Here is a 12936-nt window from a genome sequence, read left to right on the forward strand (position 1 = left end):
CGCATTGCATAACATTTATGTACTTATGATAAATTGTTTAATAATAGGTGAGAATAGCTCACAGTCCGTCAAACATGACTTGTTGTTGAATTCCTGATTGGCTTGTATTTATGTTTACAAAAATATTTGTTTGTGTTCATTTAGTTGTAAGACGGCATACAATCAATAGGTTACTTAGTTTTGTTCTTAAGATTCTACAAGTTATTTTTAGAAAACAGTGAAGCGTGTGGCAACTTAGTTCGTTGTGGTTTTACTTTGCTATAGTAAGTATTTCATTAAATACTTCGATAGTTTGACAATAAAGTGATTATAAAGCAACCATTTTGAGGTTCCCCACTTAAAAAGAAATACAGAAAATTCAAATTTAATGGGCAATGTTTATTATCATTCGAAAGAACATCCGCATAGACTTTAGCTCTACTTATGACCACAGGAAAAAGTCTAACGGTGTGATATAACACCGATGATTGGTGGACAATCAACGGCTCAAAAAGTGGAATTATCTACTCACAGAAGTGTTCTCTCAATAAATCCATTGATTGATGCGATGTGTGGGAAGTGGCGCCGTCTGTTTTAAAACCAAATGTCGCCGACAGTCGAGTCGGTTATCAGTCGGTTATCATGGCCCCATAACGGTCGCCGCTGACGGTAACGTTCTCATCTGCATAATTTTTTAAGAAATATGGACCGATGATCATAGAGGAAGCGATGTCGCTTAGGAAGGTCGAGCTGCTTCAGTTCTTGCACAAGCTGTATTTTGTAAGGTTTCAATTTGATATCTTGACGTAAAATGCGCCAAGGGGTTCCATACAACAGTCTGAGTTGTTGCGAACGGCGCCGAATCGACCCTCCACGGTCTTCGTGTACATTTTCAGCTACGGCTGTTATATTTTCGTCACTGCGTGCTGGTCGTGGTCCTTTCGGTTGAATATTATCCAATAGAGCGAATAGTTCGCTCAGTAGTCCGGTTATGTTGACCATAAGTTGAGCGAAGCGCGCGAAACTCATTCTTTACAGAACTTGAATTTTCGCAATAAAGTTGAACGTAAAGTTGAAGTTTTTCCATGATGAAATGCCAAACAATACTGAACAAAAATAACATTACTTGACTTGACACGACTCACGGGTGATCTGTCAAAAAAAAGGTATTGAAGAAAGTACCTCCACTTGGATCACCCGATATATTTCGTTCATATGTGATGTTGCCAGATTTGTGTGATTTTGATTCGATATCTAAACTGAATATATTTAACAAAGAAAAATCTAAAGTGAAATCCTGAAATTGGTTACTATATGACCAAAAGATGTGTGATAACGATCTAAATTAAACATCCATCACGAACTATGAAAGATAAATGGAGGGATGTGTTTGGTATAGTTGTACAAAACATATTACATCTCATGATACAAGCTAGGCTGAGGACTGTGTTTTTTAAGAAGTTTGGTTTTAAAATTCTCTATCTGATATACATATGTATGTATGTCATTACTTTACGTATTCTTAATTTGAAAAATTACGTTTACTTCTATGAAAAATTTTATTTGTCTTCTAATGTTTTTTTCCTGTTTAATAAATAAACTCATTTGACTTGTTTTCTTACAGAACACAAAAATTTCGAAACAGCATGAAGGGTTGGTTTGACGCTTTTCGTGACGACGGTGGACCAACACTATATTCATTCCCAAATCGTACACCGGTGACAGGCGATGTCTCCATTGTTGCCGTCTCTGTTTTATTTGCAACATTTTACGTTGCCTTTCTAGTGATATTTCCCGGTGTGAGGAAACAGGTAAATATTTTAATTCAATTATGCCGTTAAATGTATGTAAACAACCAAAGAGAGATACAACCTAATATAATGTAGTGCTACTAAACTCATTAGAGCTGCAAGACATTAAGAATAACGGTATACAAATTACTTTTTAGTCATACATATAGAGTTTAACGGTTATTCTAATGAGTATAAATAGGTGTGCTTTAACTTAGTTTGTAGTTCATTAGTATTTTATTATTCGTTTTGCTTGTATTCAGTTAATGATCTATCTAAATCCCAGAATTTTAGTGTAAAAGCGTAGGCCAGAACAACTAAAAACTAATCGCAGCGACTTTTACTGTTTTTTTTATCATTTCGCTGTATACTCAACATAAATTGCTAATGAATGACTAACTGGTTAAGAACCGGTTTTTATTATTTAGCTGAAATAAGCAATTTGTGTATAAATACAGAACAAAAGCAGACACCTGCTTAGAAGGAGAAAGGAAAATACAGTCTCAGTTGCTTTAATCAAAAATAGTTCCAAAATAGGTTTAATCGCCAAAACTATTGTGATTCTGTTTGCAAATCAGCAATATGTTGTTTTTTATTCAATAGAAACCTCTTAACTAAAACATCCTTCTTCTTTCGTTTTCTTGACAAGAATTTTGTGTACAAAAACTTATGTGGGTGATACAATGATCCTATAATGAGTTTTAAGAAAGATATACAGATACTTTCTAGCTTTTATTGCAAGGAAACAAGCTATATAAGTTGATATATACATTGCCTTAAACTAAAAGTAAATATTGAAATGGAAATAATTTTCCTTGTTATCCAGCGGTTGCTTTCATTGCAGTGTGATGATATAAAAATGGCTCATCTCATGGTTTTCTTCATACGCCTTTGACAAGGATTTTACAAGGATCTTGATAGATAATACTTTTTTCTGGCTTGTTAGTATAAACCTCGACATTTTCTTCAGAGCATTTCGAAGTCTGGTACCTTGATGAAGTTTTTCTGAAACTTCTCTATTTTATTCGGGAACTAAGGTGTACAAGTAGTCCTTCCACCACAGTGTTTAAACGCCCGATGATTATTCGATGGAAGATCATTTTGTCTGATTTTTTCTTCTATTCCTACATATCATCATCGATTGGATACACAATATAAAGGAGATGTTTCATTACATTAATTGACTCCTTAAGATTTTATGTTGACACATTATGAAAGGGATGAGTTCTGCTACTCGTCGCTTTCTATGACTTTCAGATGTTCCTAAATCCTGGTTTAAATCGAATAGACTCCTACTAGATCAATTAGTTCATATCGTTTTCAAAGTCGTTCCGAATATTTGAATTGAGGAACGCACTGCGACCTATCTAATCCCGTCGCGTTAAGAAAGCTAATGGAGCAGATTTCAATTTTGTACAGGTGGTCTGCTTTTGTTTCATGGGATCGCTATCAATTGTTTAAACAGCAGAGCTCAAATATAACAAATTTGTGTTAAAATCGTTGGCTCTTTCTCCAGAATGGGTGGCCGAATAGAAGCGAGCTTTATTTTAGTGTTCCAAGTACTTTCTCTTAGTCTTTGATTATATGCTCGTATTTTTATGGGATAAAGGAACAGTAAGGTTGTATTCTAAAGAAAGTCTTGTAGAATATCCCGCCTCAAGTAAATATTAGTAAAAGGAAAGTGTTCGCAGCTTTGAGACGGTCGAACAGCTGAAATGTCTCATCTGACAGAAGCCAACTAGATCGAGTTTTGGCTAAACGCGAAATTTTTTTTTTTATATCTGTGTTGAGAAAATCAACTGCTTGCGCATGAAGACTTTGGAACATTCTAAATCATATAGTCCTCTCATATTTCTAATAGTAGTCGTATTAATGAGAAAATTTGTTGAATGGCATGTAATTACCATAAGACTTTAATTAATTTTAACAACGCTTAAATGGAACATTCTAAATCTCAAGCAATTACCGACAATCAAAGCCGAAAAAATGACAACAGCGCAGAATAATGCGATAAAAGGTTTCCGCGTCAAAGCATACTCGTACGAATATGAAGCAAAGAGAAACACTACAAACATGTAATTGTTAATTAATTATTTGCCGATTTTCTTATTTGCTTCTATTTTATTTTCCTCATTTATTTTTATTATATTTATATATTTTTTAGATTTATTATTATTGATTTGCTTATTTTTATTGCTTTTTATTGGTTTTCGTTGCAGAAATTCACCACATTTTCGACAGTCACTCTCAGCTTGTTCGTGGGCTTAGTCATACTAAGTGAGTAGCTTTGCAATCAATTTTACATTATATATCTACAAACATACAAACACTCATATACACAGATTTAGAGGTACAAAAAATATGCATGCACTGACCAAATTCACAGCTGGTTGACACAGGCAGGCGCCTGCGCGAAGGCACGGCCGACCCGCGTGTGATTTATACTCGCCAGCACCTCTATTTATTTAATGATTTTTATTGCCATTTTTTTTGCGACTACAAATGACCGTCTATTAAATCATTAATTTGTATGTTATAGTTGAATTTTATGTTCTTATTTTACAATTTTTGTTTCACTTTAATTCGAACAGTTACGCGATTGGGCTCCGCTTGGCATGTGGCGCACACAACCATCATAGCGCCGTACAAGGCGTTCTCGCGTGAGAAGATGCCGTCGCGGATAGGCACGCATATCGGCCTCATGCACGTCAATGTGACGTTGACAGGTAAGCGAAAGTGGTGCAGAAGGTGTGTGAACTACTAGTTTTTAAAATGGGTGGGGAATAAGTAGACTTTATGCAATATTAGGGTGATATATGGGAGGACATTTTTAAATCTGATATCCTCAACCTCAATTCCAAGCTTGAGTGAGTCTGGACGTTAGTTTGGAGTTAATTAAATATGTTTTACTTTATAATAATTATATTAGTTTTAAGATCGAGGTGCATAAGGCACATTATTCTGATAATTATTATAATTTATCAAAATGATGTTGTAAAATAAATTGTAAGGTGTACACATCCCCTCAAAACTTTCCAAAAATATGGGGTTCCATAACAAGTATGAGTTCATTATATCAAATGAAGATTTAGAGTATCTGGTGTTTAACACTCGAGAACGGTATATTCTCTAAATGACCTCTGACTTTTACCTGGTACCCGCGTTAATATAGACGTTTCTGTCTATTGTGGTTATGCCGAAGGGAAGGTACTTTAAGAGGGCTTAAAATCTGTCAAACATTGAATACTGTTGGAGCGCAAACTAGCTTCTTTTTATTGTTATTATATCTTACTTAACAACACGTGGTTTAATCTTCCCTCTTTCTGCAATAAACGTCTCATTTCGAAATCCGTCAAGCGTTTTATGGCCTTTGTATGCTTATAATTGTGTGGTTTCGATTTGTTCGGTTTAACCATTTCGTTTTTGCAAAATTTTTATGTGATCTTTTGTTATTTATTATGGGAATTTGCTATTTTTTCGTTGTAAACGTGTCTTCAAAGACTTTGCCCAGTTGCAAACCCATAAATATTTTGTAATATGATAATTGTTATATACAGATGAATTAGCGACCAGTGGCTATATACATACATATGTATATATTATATATACCGTAAACTGTGCCCAGCATTTGTCAACATAATCGCATCACCATCTAACGGTTTTTGTTGGTTTTTGGGTCTGCTCTTCGCCGCTCTTTACACATAATTATGATTTGCTTTGATGTTTTTCGTCAACTCAAATATTTGCCCACTTGTTGCAATGTGATTTTTCAAATTTTCGAGCGTGTGTGTATTTATTTTATATATTTGCACCGAATTCGCAACAATGTTTTACCAAGATTTATTAGATAATACAATGTTGTTAAAATCTTTTTTTGTAATTTTCATTTATTTTATTTTGCGTAATTTTATCCGATCAAAACGATGATTTCATCAGTGTGTTCACATTGAAATGTTAATTTGTTAAACTACTATCATATTTGTTTATGAGTACTCGCTTCTGAATAAGCTGCGAAAAACCCGAAAAAAAATCAGATAGTGTGTGGTGTTAATGAATTGATTCTACAAGTTTTATATTGCTCAATTGAGATGTGTTAAGAAATTATTATTATCAATATGATTTCGGATAATTATAACATCTTAGTGCTACTTCATATATTTCCTTAAAATAATTATATTATAACAACTTATAATTATAATAACTTGTTAATTCCAAATATTTCCATCAACGTATGGATAATCCGAGTTCAATACTTTGTTCATGCTGTTCATAACCTCATATATGCAGTTAAAGGTATTCTTTACATTAATCATTAAACTAGTTCAAAGCATAAACTAGTAATTTTAGTTTCTTACTCTGACAATTATTTCTTCTAAATTTCAAACCTATTGTAAATCGTCGTACATTGTGGATGTGCTTCTGGTTACTATTTAATGTTTTTCATAACCACGAATTTTTGATCTTACTTTGTTGCTCTCTTTCTTCTTCTTAAAGTCATTCATCGTCTTTGTTTAACCTTATTAATCGCACCCTTTGATATATATTTTGAATTTCTTTCCATGTATTTTGAAATTTTTTAAACTCTCATTTAGAGCACGACATTGTTCCCAATTCAAATGTTTCCTTACTTACGAGTATATATCTATTGGCTAAAATCGTGGATGGCTCCTCTGCGAGGTGCCTGGCACTCTTTCCCACTAAATCTACGGTGACCCTTTTTATCAACTGAGCGAAGGAGTACAGCCTTAACATTCACGTCGTTGTATACCAACGCCGACCGTAAATATCCCTAAGATTTTGGGTTTTACCTTTGACAGTCTGTACTCAATCACTCCACATACGACGGAGATAATGACCACAGTACGGAGCCACAACAAGATCCTCAAGTCACTGGCAGGTAGCACTTGGTGAAAGCACAAAGAAACGCTGCTGCCCACTTACAAGACTACCGGCCGACCGGCCATCAGTGCAACGCAGCAGAGAAGATACAGACGTGCCAGATGACCGCACTCCGGAAAGTCACAGGATGCCTCTTGATGTCTCCTGATGCACACCTACATAATAAGGCCATTATGCTACCGGTAAAGAATGCCTGTTGGAATCGGAACCGCCTCCCAGGTGCATCAAGAGGTCACTTCTACAACACGTTGACTACATAACGCCAGACGTTGGACGCGGACAGCTTCTGACACGACTTCCATTGAATGGCGAAAACGCCACCCATAGACGATGAGCTCGAGTTGTCACGTGAAACTAGAGTTTTCCTTGCGTAATTTTGTTCTGTGTACTGTAGCAGGTTAAACTTGTTGGAATCTAATTGGCACCAGGAGAGGAATGTACTTACGAATATTGCTCTCCGAAACCAGAAGTTAAAATCGCATGTTAAATATAATGCGTTTTTTTCTTAATAGATGTACTTCTTCTTAGCACAGACGCTAATGGAAACTAATGTAAGCATATGACATTTATGAATATACCTATTACTTAATTGAAACTTTGAGTTTTAGTATTTTTTGTTTCCGGTTGCGGTAAATGAGTACAGTCTCATCATGAGTTTTCTTTTTCTATGCTAGAGATTAAACTACAGATTACAAATTTCTTGAATTGCTACCCCAGTTACTACTTAGGGACTACAACCCTTTAATTCCTATTTCAGTTATTTGTTATTCTACTTTTTTCACTTCACAATAACTCTTAAAGTAAAATTATAATAATGTTTAAGCATTTTAAGCTGCTCGGCTGACTTTTATGATCTACCCCTTCTATCAAACGCTCACACTCTAATTTTCAAAATGATCTTAAATGCTGAAATTGGACTATAGGATTGTATATTGGCATCAGTCTTGATCATGATGTTTAATATTTAGTACCACTTCCTAATGCATCTAGCTATTTTAGCATTCGGAAAATTGTCTGGCAGATCATTCTCAACTGGGATCTTATATTTCTCTAACGAATAATGAAACAACATTTGTGCCTTGGCAAAATACATACATTCAATGGGGAAGTAGAACCAAAATTTGATGGAGAAATATTATTTTTTATTATAAATATATAGTGCTATGCCTGAAATTGATACTCAGTTTGTTTTCACAGATATTGAGGAATTCTCCAATACTTTCTTTTATAATTCACCAGCAAATCCTATTAAACGATTATTTTTACCCAATTATTAAACATATGTTCTATTGAAATCTGATACTACATCAACCCTCCAACTACGAATAGCCTTGCGATCAAAAGATTCACACTTTATGTGTTCATTAGCTTGAAGATTTCTTCTTACCTTGACTTTGAACTAATCGTTTACGATTTTCACAAAGCGTCGGCGCTATGTTAATTAGTTCATCCCAAACATGTCTCTTTGACAGTCTCAGCTGAGTCATTTAGCCAATTTAACGAATCGCGTCAGTTAAATTTTATTTCACTTAGATTCATTTGATTGTTTGTAAATGAGGGAACTTAATCACAAAGGCATTTTTTTCTTACTGTTGGCAACATTTTGTACAACAACTATTGTACGCACAGCCAACTATCAGACGCGCGTGCACGTTTCAACTAAACGAGCTTCGGTTAAGTTTTTCAGCAATTCATTTCACTTCCGCCTTCGCGCGGCATCCAGTCGGCCCGTTGAAATGGCTCAGGATGTTGAGTGCGCGCGTGAACATTCAAAATGACTACCGACATTAGATCCGCCTGGGTCGCGGGGTTGCCGCTCTTATCTGACGTACGCAAATTGCTTGACAGCTGTAATGAACGAGTACGAATAGAAGTGCTACGCAGTGCTCGCAAAGCAATAATTATTAATTTAATGTTTTCCTACATGCATTCATTCAACTTTAAGCCTCGTCATGATTATGAGTGGTGATTAAGCAAAAATTGATGGTGGCAGCCAAAAAAGCTACTTGTCGAGATTGTTTTTGGTTGCTTGCTTGCTCGCTTGAACCAACTGTTGACTGTTGGCAGCGCGACCGCTCGATGACTCGATTGCTTGGTGGCTCGGCGGGTTGGCTGGTTGCCTGCCTGATGAGTACGCACTCGTGTGAAGTGTGTGCAAACGCTTTTTTATATTAGCTCTTTTGTTTTTTTGTTTTTTTTTGGTGTTTTGGTTTTTTTATTAGCGAATAATTTGCATTTCAATTTCATATTTTATTTGCTAAATAGTTGCATAAAAGCAAATTGGATAAAGTGTTTGAAAAAGGCACAAACAACATTAAATAATACAAATTTGAAAATCGCTTGAAAGCAACTTAAGATTGGGCACACTTCGAATTTGACAAGCGCTTTGATCGACCGGCGGCGGCTGTCTATTGCCAAATAAAGACTTTGTTAACTTTGTGACACCTTTTGACTGCTGACAGTTGCGCTTCTGCCGGTTTTCTGATTTGCGTCATTTTTCACTATTTCAATGTGATTGACAGCTTGTCGACTTACGTATTCTTTTCCCTGTTTAATATTTGAGTAAATTATATGTTGTACAAAAATGGAATGGATCTAATGAAGTAACGACAACAACAAAAGTTAAAATATTTTGTTAGCGATTTTAGACATCAAAGCTTAGATGAAATTAAGGTTATGTGCGTTTGGGCGAAATATTTGATCGTAAAAGCCTCCTCTGTTTAAAACTTTTTTATAATTTTTCATTCTAAATTTTTAATATGTATATTAATTTAGTTTTGATTAATATTTTTCTCCTTAATAAAGAGGACTGTATAAGGTCAAGGAAATTTTGCGTTAAGCCTTTGGTTTCTCTATTAAAATTTTTGGTTAGTGAAGTTACACTCTGTACTTCTCCAGCGCGAGTAATGTGACTTGACTACTGGTTAACCACAATTGGTACACTAAAAGCGAACCACTTTCGAGAGTGAATACTGGCTTTATGAGGTGCGATTGGGGAGTTTTAATAGCCCGTTTAAGGGAACAGACGTTAAACTACTGTGAGATTTTATAAATTCTAAAGTCGCTTGGCTAGATCTGAATATAATTTGTTTTTCTGTGGTAAGCACTCCCTTTGACAGAACGAGAAGGTTTTCTGAAATTGCAACAATTTCCGCTTGGGTGTCACTATAGTGATCTGGCAGTCGGAAGTTGGTCCTGGCGTCTAATTATCCTGATAAGATATCATCCACACTCGTCTATACAGTTTCGATCCGTCTGTGTAGATACTTATCCCCAAATTTTTGTCTACCTCGCCCTTCTCCCACTCCTCTCTAGAGTGGAGTAAGCTTTGAGGTCCGAATTTAGCCTCGCTTCTATCGGATTACGAAAGTCTGTGATATTGGATAGAAACTTGAATTTACTGAGTAAACTAGAATGTTCATCATTGCAACTAACTAACAGGGAAGATTCTCTCAGTCTATATTCTGATTTCGCTGTCTGTTGCTTACAGAATAGGTCTATATGCAATAAATAAAGAATAATATCTAGTTCTTTAGTCTTGTGCTAAGAGCTCCATTGTTACATATACTTGTATCTCTTTGTAGACTTTTCCTATGCTTTACAGTGTCCTTTCCGCTACCTTGTACTGCCTTGTAGAGCCAATGAGTTACATGAGGTGTTGGTCCCCATTTTGGTCCCATCATCCTTTTGCAGGTATAAAGTGCTATAGCAGCTTTTCTTACCCTATTATCTAAGTTTGGTTACCATTATAGATTTCTGTCTAAAATTAGTCAAAGTTGCTTGCTTTCTCTGCTCTCAGTAATGTGGTGCAATTTAGAATCATGTGTTTCCTTGTGAACAATATAAGCTCTGTTTTGCTAGCATTTAATTTTAATCCTCATCACTTCACCAATCAATTTATATCATTTAATATTGTTTGCATAAGGTTCTCGAGATTATTCGGAAATTTATCTCTAGCCGAAACAGCCCCAACATTAGTGTAGGCCACAATATTTACTACCCTCTCTTATAGATCTAGCAATTTTATTCCTTGTCAAGATCCAGAGGAATGGGGAGAACACGCCTCCTTGAGGTGTGTCTCTCAGGACAGATCTGCAGATCGTTGAAGTTCCCAGCGTTGACATTATGAACTTGTCCAGAAGAATCTATTCGATGAATTTCACGAGCGATTCGGAGATGTCTAGATCCTTAAACGCGCTCATTTTTGTTTTAGGCTGGATGCTATTCAAAGAGCCTTCTAACGGGTGATTTTTTTGAGGTTAGGATTTTCATGCATTAGTATTTGACAGATCACGTGGGATTTCAGACATGGTGTCAAAGAGAAAGATGCTCAGTATGCTTTGACATTTCATCATGAATAGACTTACTAACGAGCAACGCTTGCAAATCATTGAATTTTATTACCAAAATCAGTGTTCGGTTCGAAATGTGTTTCGCGCTTTACGTCCGATTTATGGTCTACATAATCGACCAAGTGAGCAAACAATTAATGCGATTGTGACCAAGTTTCGCACTCAGTTTACTTTATTGGACATTAAACCAACCACACGAATGCGTACAGTGCGTACAGAAGAGAATATTGCGTCTGTTTCTGAGAGTGTGGCTGAAGACCGTGAAATGTCGATTCGTCGCCGTTCGCAGCAATTGGGTTTGTGTTATTCGACCACATGGAAGATTTTACGCAAAGATCTTGGTGTAAAACCGTATAAAATACAGCTCGTGCAAGAACTGAAGCCGAACGATCTGCCACAACGTCGAATTTTCAGTGAATGGGCCCTAGAAAAGTTGGCAGAAAATCCGCTTTTTTATCGACAAATTTTGTTCAGCGATGAGGCTCATTTCTGGTTGAATGGCTACGTAAATAAGCAAAATTGCCGCATTTGGGGTGAAGAGCAACCAGAAGCCGTTCAAGAACTGCCCATGCATCCCGAAAAATGCACTGTTTGGTGTGGTTTGTACGCTGGTGGAATCATTGGACCGTATTTTTTCAAAGATGCTGTTGGACGCAACGTTACGGTGAATGGCGATCGCTATCGTTCGATGCTAACAAACCATTTTTATTTGCTTTATGATTTTTTACTACGATAACGACTAGTTTACATACAGGAAATGCAACATAAATCGATTAATCCATTGTCAATGACAACCGGCGTCGGCTGGAGACTACTGCTACATTGTAATAAAAAAAAAACAATGACAAACATGTCAAAAAACCCAAAAACAGTCAAGCAGCAAAAGCAAAAGTGAGCATGGAACTACAACAGAGAAAAAATGACTCGTACAACATATGAAACAAAAACAAAAGCAGCTACCATAAATGCCTTAAATGTGCTAAAACGCTTGCCATTGAAATACTTTTGCTGCGCATGAGAGTGCGCATACCAGCGCAAATGAGCACAAACACGGCTCTGCATACAAGCATGCAGCGCGGCAAACCGTAAGAGCTTTACTACAGTTAAAAACAAAAGCACAACGGCGATTTAACGCTACAAATACACATGTGTAAATGTAAGGAGAGCGCAAATATCTTACTCACAAGTGCATATATATTTGGGATTAAACAATTTTTGCTTTTGCATTGCGCGCGTAAATTGAAAAACTCAATTAAAACAACAACAACTTGAATAATTTACAAATCTATAACATCAAATTGCAAAAAGTACAACAAAAAAACCAAAAACAACACTACAACTAAAATGAACGGGAAATATTCATTGACAGCCGCTGGTAGGCCTCAATAGCGCGCATGCGGAACTAGCGACGCACCAATGTGCGCGGCTCAATCACAAACACGCGTGTGCCGCCTGCTGCTGGTTTGGCGCTATGTTGCGGTAGTCATTCATATGTGCGGTGCTAAATAAGTGCGTAGTTGTCGTCAAGTGAACAACACTTATGCGCGTGCTTGGTGTTGTTGTTATTGCTGTTGTTGCACGCAGTTGCTATTATTCAACAATTTTTGCATTTGCGCCGACTTCATGCCAACGACCTCCAATAATTACGCATACGCCATGTACTACATGCGGCCACTCTCGACGTCATGCTAAAGGCAAATTACAACAACAACAATGCCAAGTGTTGTAATGCACAAACAAGCATGCATAACAAACGCATTGGCACTTAGCTTCAAAGGCGCGCACTTGAAACCGCAGCACAAACGCAATGCCGGCGATGGCGGCGCGCGGCAAAAGAGCAAAAATAAAAAAAAAAAAACAATACAAAAACAAAAACAATATATATATGCAACAACAAAATTGAGTTGCACTTATTG

At 36.4% G+C, this 12936-nt stretch overlaps 1 protein-coding gene across 1 annotated transcript in view; it reads left to right on the top strand.

The window, feature by feature from the left end:
* The window catches only part of LOC105216833 (dual oxidase maturation factor 1), a 44794-nt gene that overhangs the window by 17181 nt on the left and 14677 nt on the right, over window positions 1-12936 (top strand). The window contains exons 3-5 of the mRNA XM_029043236.2: window positions 1604-1790; window positions 3989-4046; window positions 4361-4495. Of these exons, the coding sequence (XP_028899069.1) occupies window positions 1626-1790; window positions 3989-4046; window positions 4361-4495 (358 nt within the window). The 5' untranslated portion in view covers window positions 1604-1625. The remainder of the gene's footprint in view (window positions 1-1603; window positions 1791-3988; window positions 4047-4360; window positions 4496-12936) is intronic.

This window comes from Zeugodacus cucurbitae, chromosome 3 (genome assembly GCF_028554725.1).
Source record: "Zeugodacus cucurbitae isolate PBARC_wt_2022May chromosome 3, idZeuCucr1.2, whole genome shotgun sequence".
Lineage (NCBI taxonomy): Eukaryota > Metazoa > Arthropoda > Insecta > Diptera > Tephritidae > Zeugodacus > Zeugodacus cucurbitae.